This window comes from Rhododendron vialii, chromosome 11a, assembly GCF_030253575.1.
Source record: "Rhododendron vialii isolate Sample 1 chromosome 11a, ASM3025357v1".
Classification (NCBI taxonomy): Eukaryota; Viridiplantae; Streptophyta; class Magnoliopsida; order Ericales; family Ericaceae; genus Rhododendron; species Rhododendron vialii.
This window is the reverse complement of record NC_080567.1, coordinates 28,522,375-28,542,029: the sequence shown is the minus strand read 5'-3', so window position 1 is coordinate 28,542,029 and position 19,655 is coordinate 28,522,375. Positions and strand designations below refer to the sequence as shown.

Sequence of the window (19,655 nt, the reverse complement as noted above, 5' to 3'; positions counted from 1 at the left end):
TTTCAGCCAACCTCCATTTTTCTTTTTGGCCCACCAGTAGTCAAAAGCAACTTTTAACACTGGGCCCATCTAATGCATATAAGTCCCATTCTTTATTTTCACTGAACTAATCCTCCACCAATTTGGCTCGCCAATCATTACCCAATTGCAATCCAAACCTTCCACTTGACTGAATTTTTTTTTTTTTTATCCGCGATTGACTGAATTCGAACGGCACAATTTTGAATACCGTTTAACATTTCAACTTTTCATATTTTTGTATCTCACTCTCCAAATACCTACAACACAAAAAAAATCAAGCATTAAGCTCCAAGAATTAAAACAAATAGACTTAATAATGATAAATTAGGAGGCGCGTATATGAACATTTACGCGCCTATCACAGGTTAATTTGATAGGAATTCAGGTGGTTCATCTACAAGAAAGGATTTTTAACCTCAATTAGTAGTATTTTAAGACAGAGATCTATTAATTTCTAAAATTTCTAAATTCCATATTCGATCATTGATTTAAGTCATCATCCAATTGCTCGGGAATTCTTAACTCGGCGGTACTGCCAATTTCCACACCTTCCTTCAACCCGAAGGTTATTTTGTCAGAATTCTACCCAATTTAGGATGGTAAACTTAAACTTATTTCACGTTTGTGTAATGGTCGAACCAAAGTTGTAAAATCCATTCCGTACCGACCGGTACGTATCGTACCGGTACTTAAATGGAACACAAAGACTCAAGATCCGTTTTGGTTGAAATACCAGCTTGTTCCGGCCAATACCGGATGTACCGGAAGATACCGGTCTGTTTCGGACATTTTTCGGTGATCCGGACGGTACAAAATTACCTTCTCTTTTTTTTTTTTTTATGAAACAAGTTAAAAAGCCGGCTGAACCAAAAAAGAAAAAGAGGATTCTCAATCAATACAAATATTTTCTAATCGTCCCCATGGTATCACCCCTCACGTTTTTCTCTTTCAAAAATTTAAAATATAAAGGAAAAAAATAACAACATTCTCAAATTAAAAGAAACTTATGGGCTTATATATGATTTTCTTTGATTAAGATTACGATGGAATCCTAATCAATTTCATAACTTTGTTTTGAGTCTTTTTGGATAATTTTTTGCTGCCATTTGTTTCACGAAAATGATTTTGCAACCTGGTAGATATATATTAAATATATATAAAATATTAATTGCAGTAAATTCGGAACAGTACCGAGATACAGCCCGATACCGATACCGGTACCGGTACATATCATTTCAGTAGTGAAAACCTAGGGCTCTGATACCATGTTGTAACACCCCTAATTTTGTGAACGCTAAATAAACATTTTTATTGAAAACCTAAATAGAGTCAGGCTCGTTATTACAGCATAATTCTCACAAGAGTACATTTAGAGCCCGTTCCAGAAACCTTCTTATTTTATAAGTACTTATTTTGGAGCTTTGTTCCACAAAATCTAAATAAGCAGCTTATTTTCACATTTTCAAACTCAAAAATAATGTAAATGAAAAATAATTTTTAAAATTTTTTTGCACCGTATTAAAGATCTCAATAAGATCTATCAAACAAGATCTATAGTGATAGAAAAATTATTTGCGTAAGCACATGATTTTTGAGCTTAAAATTATCTTTTTAAAAAATAAGTACTTATTCACCTTTTTGTGAAACACATCTTATTATTAGACAAAAAATAAGTTCGTATTCCGGTTCTGGAACAGGCCCTATTTAACAAAGGGAAGGAAACTAGGGTTCTATCTATTGCTCCATCTGCTCCTCCATCTTAGCCAGCTCATCGGCTCTGAAGGCCTCCATGGTGTACAGCTCACCATGAACATCTATAAAGTCTAACACATTATACAACGTCGCTCCCAGTATAATATGTCAGGGTCACTAAAGGTAACACTGTATGTTACAAGAGCCCAAAAGCATAATCTCATACCCACTAATCCATATTTATAAACAACAGGGCATAGAAGTAATTTACTAGCTCATGTAAATTCAGCGATTTCTAAATAGTACATACATATTCAATAACTTTAATAATAACACATGCATATCCACTATTCAACTAGCGTTAATGTCCGTGTAATCAGAATTTCTCATATGCAACATTTTCGTAGACCGTGTCGTCATTTTTACTTTTCTTTTTTCAAATCCATATATATACACATACAGGAATCCAGGGGAAGGCCGGAGCTGAGATAGATGTGTGGGTATATATAGGCTTTGACTGGAGGCGGGGACTCTATGCAGCTCCATGTTGCACAGCATGCTGCGCAGTCACCGGTGAGGCCTTGGCGGCATCGGTCCGACAATCAGAGACGTCCACAGCATAGAGCTCGTCGAGTACTACAAGTGTTCCAAAAATCAACTCGATCAAATATTGTTAAGTGCCTCATCGGAACATATATAACTTGAAAAAAAATGAATCCTAATGGATACAAAACACTGGATCAAAACCACTGAATTCATTTTTTTCAAGTTATATGTGTTCTGATGAGGTACTTAACGATATTTGATCGAGCTGATTTTTGGTGCACATGTAGAACTTGATGAGCTCTACGCTATAAACGTCTCCGATCGTCGAATTGACGCCTGCAAGGTCGCACAGGCGGTTGCACAACACAGACCCTGGATCCGCTCTGAACTCACTCACACACACACTCTTTTTCTCTCTCTAGCTCTCCATGTAGTTTTTTTTTATCAATAATGCTACTCACACAACGATCCAAACACAACAACTTACACATCCTCTGACATACATGTGGGGCCCACACATAGTAATGTATGTGGAGCCTACATGTATGTGACATGTCATATTTGATATTATGTTTAGATTGTTGTATGAGTATCATTTTTATTTTTTTATTCTCCTTTTGTAGTGTGTGGTAGGAGAAATTTTTCAGTGCCGAGCGGGTACCACATGGTGCCCGCTCGGTGCATCCGAGCCGTCTATTTCGATTTGGGACGGCAAAGAGAAAAGAGAAAGAAAGAGGAGGGATGAGAGGAGAGAGAAGGTTTCAATCTGAGTCGTCGAAAAGTACATCGAACGGCTTGGGAATGCCGAGCAGGCACCACGTTAGACCCGCTCGGCGCTAAAAAATTTCTCGTGTGGTAGATTGACAATTGTATATAAGTTAATTTCTTCTCTCAATCATTTCTTTAGAGAGAGAGAGAGAGAGAGTGTGTGTGTGTGTGTGAACTTTATGGACATAGAGAGAAAGAAAGAGAGAAGAGAGGGTGTGAACTTTGACAAAGAGAGAGAGAGAGGGGGTATGAACTTTCACAGAGAGAGAGAGAGAGAGAGAGAGAGAGAAAGCGTTTTGTACACTTGAACCTAGTAATTTTAACCCGACAAGCAGATCACACCTTGACAAAGAGAGAGGGAGGGAGAGAGAGAGAGGGTATGAACTTTGACACACACACACACACATAGAGAGAGAGAGCTTTGTACACTTGAACCTAGTAATTTTTAACCCGACAAGCAGATCATACCTTGAGAGAGAGAGAGAGAGAGGGTATGAACTTTGACACACAGAGAGAGAGAGCGCGTGCGCTTTGTACACTTGAACCTAGCCATTTATAACCCGACAAGTGGAATTTTCCTTTTTACACTTGAATAATTTTTTGGTCGTCCCCTCTTCTTTATTCTTCTTTTGTAGTGCGTGGTAATTAGCAATTGTATAATGCACGTGAGTGTCTCTAATTCAACTCTCTCTCTCTCTCTCTCTCTCTCTCTGTGTGTATAATTCACGTCCGTGTCTCTAATTCAAGTCTCTCTCTCTCTCGTTCTCTCTTTCTTACTTTTTGTGTCTACAAGTTCACACCCTCCCCATGCTTCAATCTCTTCTAACCTTCCTCTTCAATCATTTTTTCTTTGGTAATTACTAATTAGAGACCGTTTACAGTAACAAAGGAGAAAACTTTACTACAAGCTACAGAGGCAAACCCTCGGAAGAAAACAACAAACCATCAAGGAAAATACCAACACCAAGGGCTGGTTTGGCTAATAAATCGGATCGTTTTGATTTATTTTCGTCTTTATTAAAAGGATTTGATTTTCGATCGAGAGCAACAAATAATCCAAAATAATTTGATTCTAATCTAACAAGTTCAAATTATTGTTGTCTGTTGAAAGAATTGATCAAAGGCACAAAGCTATAGATAGATTGTTGTCTGTTGAAAGAAGTTGGGGTGTTCAACTTTCCTAGTCTCTCATCATAAATTGCGAAAACTGGAGATTGTCAGTGACCAGGAAGAATCATTCGATCTCTAAAAGAAAATTGAAAGAGAATAAGTTCTGTCCGGATCAACCGGACAAGGGGCTATCCGGACAGTCCCGTGTGAGCTCCCTTCTCGCGTTTTTGTTTTAGAAAATCCGAACCGTGCAATTTGTAGGGCCTGCAAAATAATGTATCTACGCAAAAAATTAGTTTGTCCAAACATCGATAGGTTTGTCAAAAGTTGAGTTTTTATACGGAAAAATAGACGACCGTTAACAGTTTAACTTTAAAAACAGTTGCAGTCATCCATTTTTCTGTGTATAAACTCAACTTTTGACATATATGTCCGGACAAGTTGATTTTTTGGATAGATATATTATTTTGCAGATCCTACAAGATGCATGGTTCAAATTTTTTTTAAAAATGTGCGAAGAAAGCCCACACGGAGCTGCCTGGACAGCCCCTTGTCCGGTTGATCCGAAAAGAACTTTTTTTCAAACTATCCATACTTTTATAAACCGGGGATTGGCTATGAAAACTGGGATTGCCAGTACCAAGGCGCAGGGGCATAACTACTGTTGGGCAAGGGGGTCCCTTGACCCCACTGATTGGAAAATTTACGCGGAGAGTAATGCAATTTTGGGGGTATTTATGTAAACTTGCCCCCTAGAATATGTCCTCCAAACATTTTGCCCTTATACACCAACCAAATTACAAGTGAAGAATGCAGAATGAAGAATTCACAGTATGAAGGAAATTTTTTTTTTGAAACCCTCGACGGCTTGACCCCAGTGTAATGAAATTCTGATTCCGCCACTGCCAAGGCGGTGGGAAGAACTGTGTTGAGGGGCCACTTTCATACTTATATCTGAAAGGGGTTCGTCATTCGTCAATGCACTAGCAAAAGAAGCCATTAGTACTTGAGTTTCAGATCTCATCTCTCCACGGAGGGCCGGCCACGAAGGAAAATGGTAAGACCAACAAGGCCTGACCAAGTATTGTTCATTCATCGTCGTCGGCGGCGGCGACATGCTGCTGCCACCTTCAACACCGTCATTATGAGGTTAGCATTCAAGTTGAATCCTAGCTATTACGTACTGATCACTTGTCAAGGGGTAATTACAAGAAGAAAAAAATATGTAATCTCAGTAACTTAACTAGTAATTACTTCCATTCTTTAAAAAATACACGTGCGCGTGCATGCAGAGAGGAATTACAACAATTGAGAGGAGAAGAATCGGAGGATTAGGACCCGAGGATACGCAATGGTCGTCGTCGTCGTGGAGATGATGATCGGCGGTAACATTTTTTGTTGGTTATGCTCCTTTCTTTCTTATGCACTTGGCATGCTTTCTTTTAGTACAGTATATTTGTTAGTAGACAGATATAAATCTAGTGCTCCCTATTGTTTTTTCCCCGGCCGGACAAACAGTGCTCATATAGATGTGTATCCATATATACTTGTATGCAGCGATTTGGATCCTCTCTCTCTCTCACGCAGACTTATTTCAGCTGTTCATAGTTCAGGATGTGGTGTCTATGAAGCCCTCATTTCGTCTCTCCTTTTTTTTTTATGGGCCATTTTGTCTCTCTCCTTCTCCTTTGTGACTATCGTCTTTTCTGATTTTTGTTTCTCTATTTCTCTTTCAGGCAGAGAAGGCCCTGAATCAAAATTTATGTTGCGGCCGTTTTAGTTCTCTAATATTTTTTTTTTAATTTCATGGTCCCCTCCTTTTTTTTTTTTGGACCTCTTATAATAGTCCAAGAAAATAGCCTCATTTTTATTTTTGATTTAAACCCCCTATAAAGTCAGGCTGGCTTTGATTTTCAAGAATATTTTGCGATTGGGTTTAGCCGTTTTAGGTTTTCAAATATCTGTAGGGAGAGGAATAGGGTTATGGCAGAAGGGAGGGAGGAAGGTGGGCCGCGAGAGATTGTGATCTTCTGTTAAGTTTGCCTCCAAACATCTTCCAGTTCAACAGATGAGATGGGACCAACGTGTATAATTAGTACACATACCCTTTCGAGTGTTACGGCATCGTTTGACAAGGCTTACCCAAAAAATACCCGGAAACCTGTGTGTTTGAATGGAAAAAAAATAAAAAAATACTCCACTAAACAACTGGCATTTTTTTTTTTTCAAAGTGTCATCTAATATTATGAATTTTTTTCAACTTCAATCTACATTTTCATACTTTTTTCGATTCCTCTTGTCGAGACAAGTGGTTAATCACAAGAAACACGGCGAAAAGCTAAGCACAAACTATAAAGAAATTATTTTTATTCAAAATATATATTGTGAAGTCACCCTTAATCTCCAATTAATTCAAACTTTGAAGATTAATCTCCTCTGAAGATAAGATTAATATCTCCAATTGTCTTCATGTAATTTTTTTTGGAAGTGATTTACTCCCATTAAGAGTACACAAATTGAACTTCAGATTGATTACAATTTACATTTCCAAAAGATTGAAATCTCCAAGTCCGAGAGAGAGACAGAAGTTGGGAATTGACCCAAAGATGAGAGAGGGGGAGGGGAGGGAGAGGGAAAATTATTCAATGTCTTTGGGGCACCGTTACGGGATACCCCAAAATTTTTCTTCACCACATATTTATATGGTTTCCATCACAAATTGCAAGACGCCACAGAGAAGAGCTTATGGCACAGGTGACAGGACTATGCAGTGGTCCGATCAGACCACGGGAGGGGGAGGGAGGATTGGGGTAGGGACCACCGGAGGGAGGACTCAAATCAGAAGTCAATATTTACTGGTACTAGTATTTTTTCTTTTCGTGCAACGTAAATTCGAGAAGTCAATATTTACTGCCAAATAGATAGAAAATTTATTTCGCCCCTCTCAAATTAGGGAAAATCTACAATATACACTCCTTCAAATGGTGTATCATATGTACCTATTTTATGATTCATTTATAACATTTTAGTGTATTTCGTAACTTTTGTTCTAAAATTTAGTATAACCTTTTAGCAGTACGATTCGTAACATTTTCATTATGATTCATAACATTTTGGTGTATCTCGTAATTTTTATACAGTTCGTAACTTTTTAGCAATATGGTTCGTAACATTTTCTCTATAATTCATAATATTTTGGGGTGCATATGATAAAAATTTTATTTCGCCCCTCTCAAATTAACGGAGAAGAAGTAATTTGTTTTTGGCTGCAAACATCAAAAAAGTAGAGCATACAATCCTTCGAGGCCTTTTACTTTGGAGTTTTTTTTTCCCAGATCGAGTATAAATGGATACTGATAATGATGGTCCGCAGAGTTGGCCCTAAGCCAAAGTAAGTGTTAATGTCGCTTTAGGACTCCAAAAAATTCTAGATTATAAGGGTCCCTCATACTTTTTTATCCCTTATTATAGTCCAACAAAAGAGGCCTTATTTTAATTTTCATTTTAAACTCCCGAAAAGTCAAGACCGGCTCTGCAATGGTCCAATGTTGCACAGACCAGTACGTGGGCAGGGTGAGGATTCTATCTGTGAGGATCATGTGAGGGTTTTCATCTAGATTGTCCATCTCGGCAATTAATAGTTTGGATTGAAAACAAACTTTTCCTGCAAATAGTTAGGAAAAAGTTAACTTTTCCACATAACAGTTCATTTTTAATCTGGACCATTAATTATCGAGATGGATAGTCCGGATTTCATGAGAATCCTCACATGATCCTCATAGGGAAGAATCCTCATAGAAGATCTGGATCCCAAAATTAGTTGACACAAGGTTATTGAAAAAAAATTTAAAAAAAAATACGACAGAAAAAGAAGAAGCAAAAAATACAATTTTTTATGTGTTGAATAAGTACTTATTAGAATTTTCAAGCTCAAAAATAATGGGCTTACTAAAATCTAAAAATACGCAATATGGATATTGTTTGAAAGATCTCAACGATATCTTTTAAATGATGCAAGAAAAATTAAAAAAATATTTTCGTAAGCCCATTATTTTTAAGCTTGAAAATTGCAAATAAGTACTTATTTTTTAAAAGTGTTTCTGGAACGGACACTCAGCATTACAAAAGGAGCGGTGGGGCACAGGATCCACTATATATATTTGTTTTCATTTGTAAAAAAATATTTTTACAGTTGTAGTGTACTACGTTTCGAACATATTGAGTGCTCTCGGGGCGCCGACACATGGTGCCCCTAATGCTTTTCTCTACCACATATTCATGTCTGACTCGAGACTAAATGTATGAATCTTACTTAATATGTGATGGAGAAGGATGTTAGGGCATCATGTGGCGATACCTGAAAACCACTAAATAATTAATTACACATAAACAAGTCTTCATTCACCGAACTTTCGTCTCCAGACTACAATGCGTTCATGGAATAATTACTCATCCGTTCTTATTTCTCTATTTTCAACCGCGTTTTTTATTGTGTGTTTTTCTTGCCTTATTAAAACCCAATGTACTGTCAATAATACAAAACCTTAATTTGAAAGAGAAGGGTGCACTCTATCAACTTTTGGTCATTGCATATTTTTTAAGAGGAATTTTTTTTCGGGACACTAAAAAATACAAGGAAAAAAAGGGGATGAACAACTTGAGGCAGAATGAGTGTGATAGAGTACATATGTACTACCCGTTAACTTAAATGCACAGTACTAACCAACCAAACTAAACGAGTCTTACGTCCTAATCAATTGGGTTCCGTTACATGAATTTTACTATTTTTCCATTGTGCTCTTCGGGGGCTATTTTTAAAATGGCGAAGTCTGATGTCCTCCATTTCTTTCTACTCATGCTTTTGCCATTCTGGAAATTGTAATAGTGCTATTATTGGAAAAGCAACAGAAAGGATTTCATCGGCTGAATGGTATGCTTTGGTCTCGGCCAATCTCGGGTTGCTTCTGGGCCTCATCCAGATATATCAGAACCGAAAAGATTCTCTATTTGAAAGTCGCCCCGCCACCATGGCCATTTCCCTCGCAGCACTATGCATCTTTGTCTTCGCACCAACAGCTCTGCTCAAATCCAAAGCAGTGAAAGTGGAGGAGGAGGAGCAAACCACTGGGCAATTTCTCTATTGTTGTCGAATCCGCGACATGAATGTCCTGATCCCAGGTATCCATGAGATTAAACCCCTTCGGTTTTGTCGATTTTTAAGATATAATTTCAAATGGTACCAATTATATCGGTTTTGCAATTTTATGAATTGGAACTGACCATCGATTGCAATAACCGAATCAATCCATTGTGCTTTGAAGTAGTTCGATGCTATCAGTTTTAGGCCTCAAAATGCAGTAGTTATCCAATTGTGGTAATACAATGGTTCTGTTTTAATTGGTGTACAAATCTTAATTTTAAGCCCAAAAGTAAACCGAAATTTGATGTTTAGTATTTCAAAATTGAGCGCGCCGGAACTAACTTAAAAACCGATCAAAATTGACTGCTTGGGTTTGATCAATGCTATCTGTTTGGTTTGACGGTTTTCTTTTTCGTCCCTGATTTCAGATGTTGTTACCCTTTCATGCCTTGTATCTGTCTTCGTCGCAGATGGGCTCGTTTGGATTGTGTTTGTCTCATGTGCTTGTATCATCTCTGCTCTACTCGTGGAATGGTGTTTCTTGTTTCTAGCCATTTTCGGAAGAACCAAATCCGGCCATGGTGAATCGGGGCCCAGAAGGGTGTAATTCTCCATCTTGCAGCATTTGTCACATTTCCACTGTCCCTTATCCTTATACGTATATGAACCAAGATAAAATGTTAGTAAGAGCTGTATTATGGTCGAATACTAGGTCTATAGCTTAAATAAAGTGCATGACTTCCCTTTTTAATCATTTGATCATGTGTGAAGCATTACAATATAGACCACTTAAAAGTGATGAGAATATATAGAGGTCTTATTAATTGTAAACTTATTGGCCTTGTATGTATGCTAATTGCAACCTTTTACAATTTTAAATACTGTAGCTTGCATTACGAACACTGTCACATCAATCGCCGTGTGCATCGCCTCCAAATGTAATCTACCTAAGAAAATTAGGAAGACCCAAACCACAATTGAATCTACTAGCCTGCCCAAATTAAGGTGTTGCGCCACCAAGGAGTTGTACGTTTCAAAACTTGGGTTCTGCTTCTAGTAGTACTCCAATAAGCAATCCATGAAGAGAAAGAAGTCCTTGGAATCCTCTGCCTCTGTTGATTTCTCTGATGCACTCCCATTGTCGCCCTGAAATTCAACCCAAATTTGGCTTTTCCATTACCATTAGTGCGCTAGAGCTTTCACTCAAACTTTTACTCAAATTGAAGATTAAAATTTTTATTTATGGTCCGGATATGGTCTCCCATAATCCGTAACCTTGGATTTTTAATATGACCCGTGTACTACGGTATACTGTATATGTGAAGGCAACAAACAAATACTCCCTCCGTCCCTTTTTTGTGTCTAGTATTTCATTTTTGGCTGTCCCTTAATAAGTGTCCATTTTGTAAAGTTAGAAGGGTAAAAGTTGGTGTATTGTCTATTTTGTCCCTAAAAGTAGATTTTATTTTGAAAAGTTAGTGAGTAAAAGTGTAATGATGATGGGTAAGTAAGGAAAGTGGAGGAAAAAGTTGATGTGAAAGGTGTAATGATGATGTCTTTTTAATAAGTTGGAGTTACGAAGCAGGACACTTAAAAAGGGACGGAGAGAGTATAAATTAAGAAGACATCTATGTTGACCTTTTAATCCCAAGTAGTACTACACCAAAATTAAAACCAAAAAAGACAACGAAAGAGGAATCAAAGACAAGTAAGCGTAATGGTTAGCCAGATGATGCTAACTCATGGCTTCGTGGCGGATTTCTTCTTAGGGTATCGGACAAGGCAGGCTCAAGTAATCTGATCTCAACCGCATAAGATGAATGGATCAAAAAGAAAACTCTCATAAGATGAAGAAACCATAGATATATATATATATATATATATATATATATATACAGTCATTTTCAAATAAGGTGGTCCTTATTTTAGTTAAAATAAGGACCTCTCCATTTCTCCCATTTTCCGTTTGAATTTTGATGATCCAAGCCGCTCAATGTGTTCAGAACGTGATTTTAAGGGTATCCACGATGAATCGGCAAAAAAAAAGACCGGGAAGGTCTTCATCCGAGCAGTTTTAATTTGAACCGTTTAATAAAAAATAAACAAAAACTGCTCGGATGAAGCCCTTCCCGATCTTTTTGCTGATTTCTCGCGTGTACCCTTAAAATCACGCTCTGAACACATTGAGCGACTTGGATCATCCAAATTCGATCGGGAAAGAGAGGTCCTTATTTTATTAAGTTAAGGTGGTCCTTAGGAGAAGGGGACTATATATATATATAGAGAGAGAGAGAGAGAGAGAGAGAGAGAGAGAGAGAGAGAGAGAGAGAGAGAGAGAGAGAGAGAGAGAGAGGATCAGGTCACCTCCAAACTTCAGGGGTATTTAGGAATTGAGAGCCTTTGTGTTTTATATTTTTGCGATATTTGTGGAATTAATGCATTATGCAACAGGTTTAACATTTAAGAAATATATGCGCAGAATACATTTTTAAGGTCTTTTACTTTAATTGAAATAAAATTGAAAAGTAAAAATACTCATGTCTTCGTAGGTCGCAATTTCGCCCCTATGTATTCAAAAAACATATACCTACTGATATCTCTGAAAATCAACGTGAGCAGCTCCCATAAGGAATGAAATTAAGTAGCTGGAAAAGAAATGCAACCGTAAACAACAACAGTCACAAATGTCGTGGACAGTTTGAACGGTTGGCTAAAACCACTAGACTCAACCAATCTTCTAAACAAGCAACTAGCTAGCACAATATCTAGAAAATACTAAACAAAAAGAAAGAGAGGAAAACGAAGGGTAGTTGATAGAAAAAGTTAAAAAGTGAAATTACTGCTTCGGAGTAGTACAATTACTGCTTCGGAACCCAAAAAACAAAGCTTCATTCATGCTCATTTTGCAAAGCCAAATCCATTTTCTTAGCTTACTAGTTCAAAATGCCACCCAAAACAAAAACAAGCAATCCTGCTCCATTGGCAGGAAAAAAAAAAAAAGCACGGGAAATTTGGATTGTCATGTCGCAATTTTAGCAAAGCCGAATTGACACCAATTCAGCAAAGCAAACGATTCTGCCTAAATTTGTCAAATAATTGCCACTAAGAGTAGAGTGGGGTCACTTAACCTCCACTACCTTTGATTTCTCAATAGAACTATTGTATTCAGCACCCAAAATTAGGGCCGCTAAACGAACCAAGCTACTTAGAGTTTGAGCTCATGTCCATTCGTTAAAAGCTTGTTGAAGACAAACAAACCAAGCTTGAGCATATTTTTGAAACTCGTTAAGACTTCAAACTAAGCTTAAGCAAAATATTACTTGACTCATTTGACTTGATTAAAGCTCATTTGGGATCAGCTTGTCTCATAAACAAACTAAGCTCGAATATATATTTAAAGCTTGTTAAGTTTCAAACCAAGCTTCATCAAGTACCTGCTTGGCTCGTTTCGCTCGTTTATCACCTCTATTCAAAATTCACAATTTTGACCCCACAATAGAGCTCGTAATTTGTCCTAAAGGGCTATTGTTCTAGTTTTCAAACTCATGTATCAAAAATCCTTGCTCCGCACCTGTTTGGAGCTGTAATTTTTAGTGTTCAATAGCCAAATTTTGGCTTTCGGCTACGGGTGTGGGCCGTGTGGCACATTGCTGTAGTTGCTTCAAAATTCCAATTGGATATATAATGACAAAAAAAAAATTCCTTTTTTGTGTGCGTGCGAGCAAGAGTGTGAGAGAGTACCAAAAGATAGGTGGGAGGGTCTTAACGATTGAGCAAGAAGCGGCATCCCTGGTAGCCGGAGCAGAATACGGCTGCGGCGGCAAAGCAAGAGTGCCATTGGCGGCAGCGGCTGTAGAATACGGTGAAGAGGACGGGACAGAGAGTTAGAGAGCCACTTGACGGAGTCACTGCACCTCTATCCCCTCCAATGACCTGTTTCCCATTGCACCACTTGACTCAAAACCCAACTGATTAATCGTCGCGAAGAGTACGTGGACCGTAGAGAATCGTTATTGACTTCGAAACGCGTATAGATGGAATATTTGTTAGAGAGAGAAGAATGCGGTCGGGTGGAGAGAGAGAGTGAGGAACGTATGGAGGGTTCTTTGATGCTTGAGGGTTTTTGCATCAGGCTTTTAATTGGGCTTCTTTAAATTGAAAATATTCCAAATGACACCTAAACTTTGGATACAATGTTTCATAAACGCCTAATCTAGAATTTATTTCAATTAAACATCTATACTTAGAAAATTCTCTAATTTAAGCACCTACCATTACATTCGTCTATTTTGTCCACATAAGTGCTGATATGACATTTTTTCTCCGTTAACTGGCCCTTTGGCACACAAGGACAGCTCCAAAAATTTTAGACAATCAGCCCCGTTAACTGGCCCTTTACCCGTTAACTCATCCTCGCTTCTCCGGCGCCTCCTGGCCTCTTCTTCGGCGTCGTCCCTATCATCTTCTCCGGCGTCATCTGGTATAATCATTTACACGTAATACTGGCCAACAATCCGTTTATCCCTTTTCACGCTAGGTCTGTCCCATCTACTATGCTAGAAACCCGTGATTCTCCCATCTCTCCTTCTACTCGAACCATTGACACAGCCGTCATGCGCAATATCTCAACCTCTCCTCCACCAGGTTTGTTGGACTCCCTCTCCCACTCGCTATACATGTATAGGTATATGTATTTACACCCACCAGGTAAATCTAAAAACCTATTTACCAGTTTGGGATCTATTGCTAAATATGCAAATTCATAGTAAACAATTTGGGGATCGATCACTAAATCTGAAAAGCCTCATTTCTAACCCTAAACTGTTCAATCTGAAAAGTGAAGGTTTTTTTTTATTTTTTTATGGCAGCTATTTGTCAACCTGTGGATTATTTTGAGAAAATGAGCAGCGAGGCTAAGATGGCATAGAAAATGAGCAGAGGACATTGGAGAAATGGGCGGGGAAGAGGGTGAGGGGAGGGGAGGGGAGGGGGGAGAGGATAGGTGGAGACGGGTGGGAGAAAAGAAAGGGCTTTTTTTGGATCGGGGAGGGGCTCTGATTCTCTAAAAAAATTGGGACCACTGTTGTGTGCCAAAAGGGCAGTAAACGGGTAAAAGATGCCACTAGCACTTTTGTGGACAGAACGGACAGAATGTAACGGTAGGTGCTTAAATTAGGAAATTTTTTAAGTATTGATGTTGAATTGAAATAAACTTTAGTTTCGGTGTTTGTGGAATATTGAGTTCAAAATTAAAGTGTCATTTTGAAATTTTTTCTTAAATCAACTCTTTCTCTTTAGACGGAAAATTAAATCAAGGTCCTAAGAAAATAAAGTATTAATTATTTCTATTTTGTTCACTAATCTATATGACAAACCAAAAAAGTTATTCTTGGGATGTTAAAAAAAAGAAGTTGTTCTTGGATTACGATTTCTTGGATTTCCGTAAACAAAAGATTATGTTTCTTGGTTAATCTCTAGATGGGGGAAAGAGTTAGATTGTGTTTTGAAAATATTGATGGTATTAGTGTTCAGAATTTTATTTTGGATTGTTCTTTAATTAGTGTTCTTTTTGAAAAATTAATGAGTGAAAAATTGTACAATTATTGTTTTGTGCTTTTAAAGATTGAATGGGTAAATAGTTAACGGGTAAAAGTGGATGATAATTTTGGAAAGTAAAAATAAGATTAGATGTGAAATGTGTAATAATGATGACTCATTAATAAATTAGTACAAAATTAGACAATCTCTATTATAAAACAGAATGATGTGGGGACAAGTTGTTGGAACGACTTAGATTCATTTGATCCAAAGGCTGTAGTGTATTCTCTCATTTCCCGGTTAAGTGCCCATGGTTTTCACCTAAATCGCACAAGTGTCACCCCTTTCCAATCGGAATGCGTAATGCCGTAGGCACAAGCTAACACTAGTTAAACAAAAAACAAAGAAAGTACTATAGTTTAAGCGTCATCTGACACATTATCTGAATTTCATCCAAAAAGTGATAGTTAAATATACTCCATACTCAAATGTGATCATTTGTTTAAATTCTCCACTTAAGTAGTAGCAGAGGAGGATGACATGATGGACCTCGACATAACTACTACGTTAATTTGTAACGACTTTATTCGTACTTTTAGTTAGTCTCGGGTTTCTTTTCTTTGATCCAATAAGTATCGCTTGTAAGCTTACGGGCAATTTATGGGCCGGTCCAGTTTCATGGACCTTTTTCCCGCGTGCTCCAGCCCCAAACCAACAAAACACCGCTTAGCATCCAGCTACTGTTTTTACCCGAAATACACCTGAAGCGGTTACTCCCCTCCTCGATCTCCAACGCCCATTTACCCACCCACCTCAATCGAGCGAAGGCCAAAAACCCTAAGTTCCTCAATTGAATTTTGTTCCTCTCTGTCGCACAAACACTCACACTCTCTGCTGGCCGCTAATGTTGGTCGAATCTCCCTCCAAACGCGAGCCCTAGTCGCCGCTGATCTAATCTACCTCCAAACGGGCACAATCCACATACTCTCAAATATGTTTCCCCAATTTAAGGGAAATCGACGGCGGTCAGGGCGGTCAGGGCATGTTCGGCGTGCCCTTGTGGGAAGTAGAAGACCTTGGAGTTTAACCGCGGCATCTGAACCATTCCTTCGGCGCAAGCGTGCTACAGCTGTGAGTCCAAGCTTTTCTCTACGACGCCGTTCATTGTTAAACCTCTTCTTAGAAGTAGCTATGTGTGTGTGTGTGTTTGTTTTCCAGTGAGCAAGGAAAGATGAATGTCAGACAAAAGAACAAATCTTTATTTCATCGAGTCATTGAGTTTTTTCAAGGATATGGATATGGATCTGGATATTCAGTGCCTCCTGCTGCGAAACGAAGAAGTCATTATGTTTTTAAATCTAGTGAAATTCACAAGTTTGAAAGCTAGTGAAAAATCGGTCATAAAATTCATGAGCTCGAAGCAAGTAAAAATCACGATTTCAATAGTTAGTGAAATTCATGAGTTCAAAGCTAGTGAAATTTGAAATCCAGCAAAAATTTCTGAAATTTGAAAATCAGTGAAATTTTGCCGAAAAAAGACACCGGTCGAAAGTGGTTGTGGGGTGGAGGTGGGATGGGGTGATGAAAATTTTGAAAAGATAATAAAGTGTGAAATTAGGATGATGCTATGGTGTCCCCGGTCATTTTGGGAACACCGTAATTTTTGGCATAACTTTACCATTAGGAGCATAACTAAAATCAATTACAAGCATAAAATAACCCAAACAAGGCATAATCAAGGAATATTCAAAAAACCAACCAAGGCGTAACTAAACCCAACCAAGGCATAACAAATAAGTTATGCCTTGTTATGGTTTTGGTTATGCCTTGCTATGATTCTGTTATGCTTGTAATGAGTTTTGGTTATACTCATAATGGTTTTGTTATGCCAAAAGTTACGGTGTCCTCAAAATGACCGGGGACACCAAAGTCATTCCCGTGAAATTATATTAGGGGCAAAGTACGAATTACCTCCCTATGGCTTGGTCATTTTGCAAATGACCTCCCTGTATTTTATAAATAACCAGTTTGCCTCTCTATGGTTTTGGACTCTTTTTGCAACTCTAACACTGTCAACGGAAAACATCAATTTACTTTAATGCCCTTGTAGCCTTTTTTGTGCGCGTGTTAGTTCTCTCCCTTGACAGCTTTCATCACACTCTCTCTCTCTCTCGCTCTCTCTAAATACACCGTATATCATACACACACATGCACACTTGAACATGAATTGACAATTATTTTTAGATCCAATTGAATTAAAATGGTGGAGTAGTTCATTTTGGTCAAAAAATTACGGTATTGGGTAAATTACAAATACCTTCCTCAACTTAGGTTTTCTGTTCAACACTCAAATCTCATTTGCAAAATAGAAAAACCCAGAAAATAGCCTGGGTGGTTTCTAGCAATTCTCCACCGAAAATTCGGGCAAACTACTTGTTCAATTCCAAAGCAATAACTGTGGGTTTGATTTACCAAAACAAAGCTTCCCAATACCACTGGTTTAACTTTGCCATTTGTTCCCATTCAGATGATGTTTGTTAGTACAAGTGAAATTGGCAAAGGAAAAATGTCCGTTCGTGTTTTCATTAACCAAAATGCAAAATAGAACTTAAATCCATCTTGTACAAGTGGATTTCATTTGCCAGACAAAAGTTTTCCACAAAACAACACCAAGCATACGGTAACTGGGTTTCTCATTCTCGGCGACGGGGTCCGACCGGCGGCCATCGCCGTGGCAAAATCACGGAGCGGGGAGGAGAGAGAAAGACGTAGAGAGAGATTTTGGCAGAGAGAAAAGAGAGGGCTTGGACGGCGGCCGGAGGCCCAACTCGCGGACAGCCATGGCTGCCCGACGAGTACTGTACTACTGTGCGTGTATAGATCTATGTATACGTTTATATGTTGTATAAATGCACAATGGAAAGAAAGAGAGATTAGAGACAGAGAGATTAGAGAGGGAGAGAGATTACAGAGAGGGGAGAGAGAACCAATCGAGGGAAGAAGAAATCCTGCTGGGTTTCCATTTTCTATGTATACGTTTATTTCAATTTTCTTTTGTGTCTTCCGAGTGATTTGGGGGAGAAGATGAATGAAGGGTATTATCGTCTTATTATCATACTACTTTTGGATTGAAGTACAATTTTTCATACCATACACGCAATCCAAGCGAGTGTGACACACGCACCGTTACTTTGGACGGAATATGTAACGGTTGCACTTTATTCCAAAACCATAAGGAAGTGTCACACATATTACTTTGAACGAATATGTAACGGTTGCACTTTACTCCAAAACCATAGAAAAGTAAACTGGTCATTTGTAAAACACAGGGAGGTCATTTGCAAAACGACCAAACCATAAAGAGGTAATCCGTACTTTGCCATATATTTAGTTAAGGGTAAAAGATTAATTTTCATAGGAGCTTATCCTTAGAGGTAAATAAAAATTGAGTTCATCTTTAATGAGAATTAAGTCTTGATTTTCTAAACCTATAGGTAATTTTCTGTAAGCTTACGGTCAAAGTTGATTTTATTATTATTATTGAATCAAAAAGAGTCTAGCTAGAGAGAGTTTTTCTAAATTTGTGTCGTTTGAGATTGTCCTTATTGCATATTGTTTTTGTTCCATTTTTTTCGTTGCATCATTTGGCATCTAAAAAAGTGTGTGTTCATGTCTGATTCGGTTCTATTCTTTGGGTATATTGTGTCAAAAGATGGCATAGCAATGGACGAGTCTAATGTGGAGGCGATCAAGCAGTGGCCTCAACCTAAGATCTTGCTCGAAATTCACAATTCCCATAGGGTGGCTTTGTTTTTCCACCGTTTTATTCCACACGTCAGCATAGTCATGGCACCAATAACATAGTTTATGAATCTTTGTACTCCTTCAAAGGTTAATAAAAAAAATCGCCGTTCGAAAAAAAATAACGTAGTGTATGAAAGGGGGTAGTTTACTGTTAGGATCCAGGGTCACTCAACAACACAACGATATAAAGAAAAACTTCATTAATATTATTTACACAATAATACAATATGAAAAAACCTCTCTGAGAGAGCCACAACCGGCTCTCCACCGCTCCGGTGAGCCACACCAGCTCACCCACTCGACCTCACCCTCTCCCTCTCCCTCACATTGTTTCAGTCACACACATCTCTGCTCTCATATACATCAATATATAGGCAAAAAGAAAATCCTAATACTCATAAGGAAATAAGGTAGAAAGTGATTCTGTGCTTCGCGCACACCACCCCACTTGGGTGGAATCCCAACATTTACATGGTCAGAAGAGGCAACATAGGCATTCCGTTTTGATCAACCAAAAGCTCACCACCGCTCCTTTCGTGATTCTTCCGAACTTCTCACAGCCGTTTGAGCTACATTGGATGCGTCTAAAGTTGGGATTGGGGCTGTCCTTCGCCAAAATTCCAAGCCTATTGCTTATTTCAGTGAGAAGCGTAATGGTATCAGGATGAATTACAGTACACATGTGGTGTGGAGTTCTATGCGGTGGTGCAAGTGTTGAACATTGCTATCACTACTTTATTCATAGCGACTTTGTCTTGTATTCTGATCATGAAGCCCTAAAGCATCTCAATAGCTAAGACAAGTTCTGCCTATGTCGTACTGTTTTCTTTTGCAATCAAGCACAAGTTTGGAGTTTTGAACTGGGTGGCAGACGGGCTTAGTCGTCGTTCTTCCTCACCTACACTTATGAACATTAAAGGTACTTGGTTTTGGTTCTTCTGGTGAATTGCTAGCCACTGATCCATTTTTTCAGTATATTGAATGATATGGGAGGGTGTTTCATGTCCATGACGGTTTCTTGTTCAAAAAAATTCAA

The 19,655-nt window shown here is 38.3% G+C and overlaps 1 protein-coding gene across 1 annotated transcript; it reads left to right on the top strand.

Annotated features, from left to right (window-relative positions):
* Positions 1-9,046: 9,046 nt before the first annotated feature.
* LOC131306314 (uncharacterized) lies at positions 9,047-9,961 on the top strand. The gene is made up of 2 exons (XM_058332468.1): positions 9,047-9,315; positions 9,706-9,961. The coding sequence occupies exons 1-2, from the start codon at positions 9,165-9,167 to the stop codon at positions 9,882-9,884; spliced, it is 330 nt and encodes a 109-aa protein (XP_058188451.1). The 5' UTR covers positions 9,047-9,164; the 3' UTR covers positions 9,885-9,961.
* Positions 9,962-19,655: the final 9,694 nt, after the last annotated feature.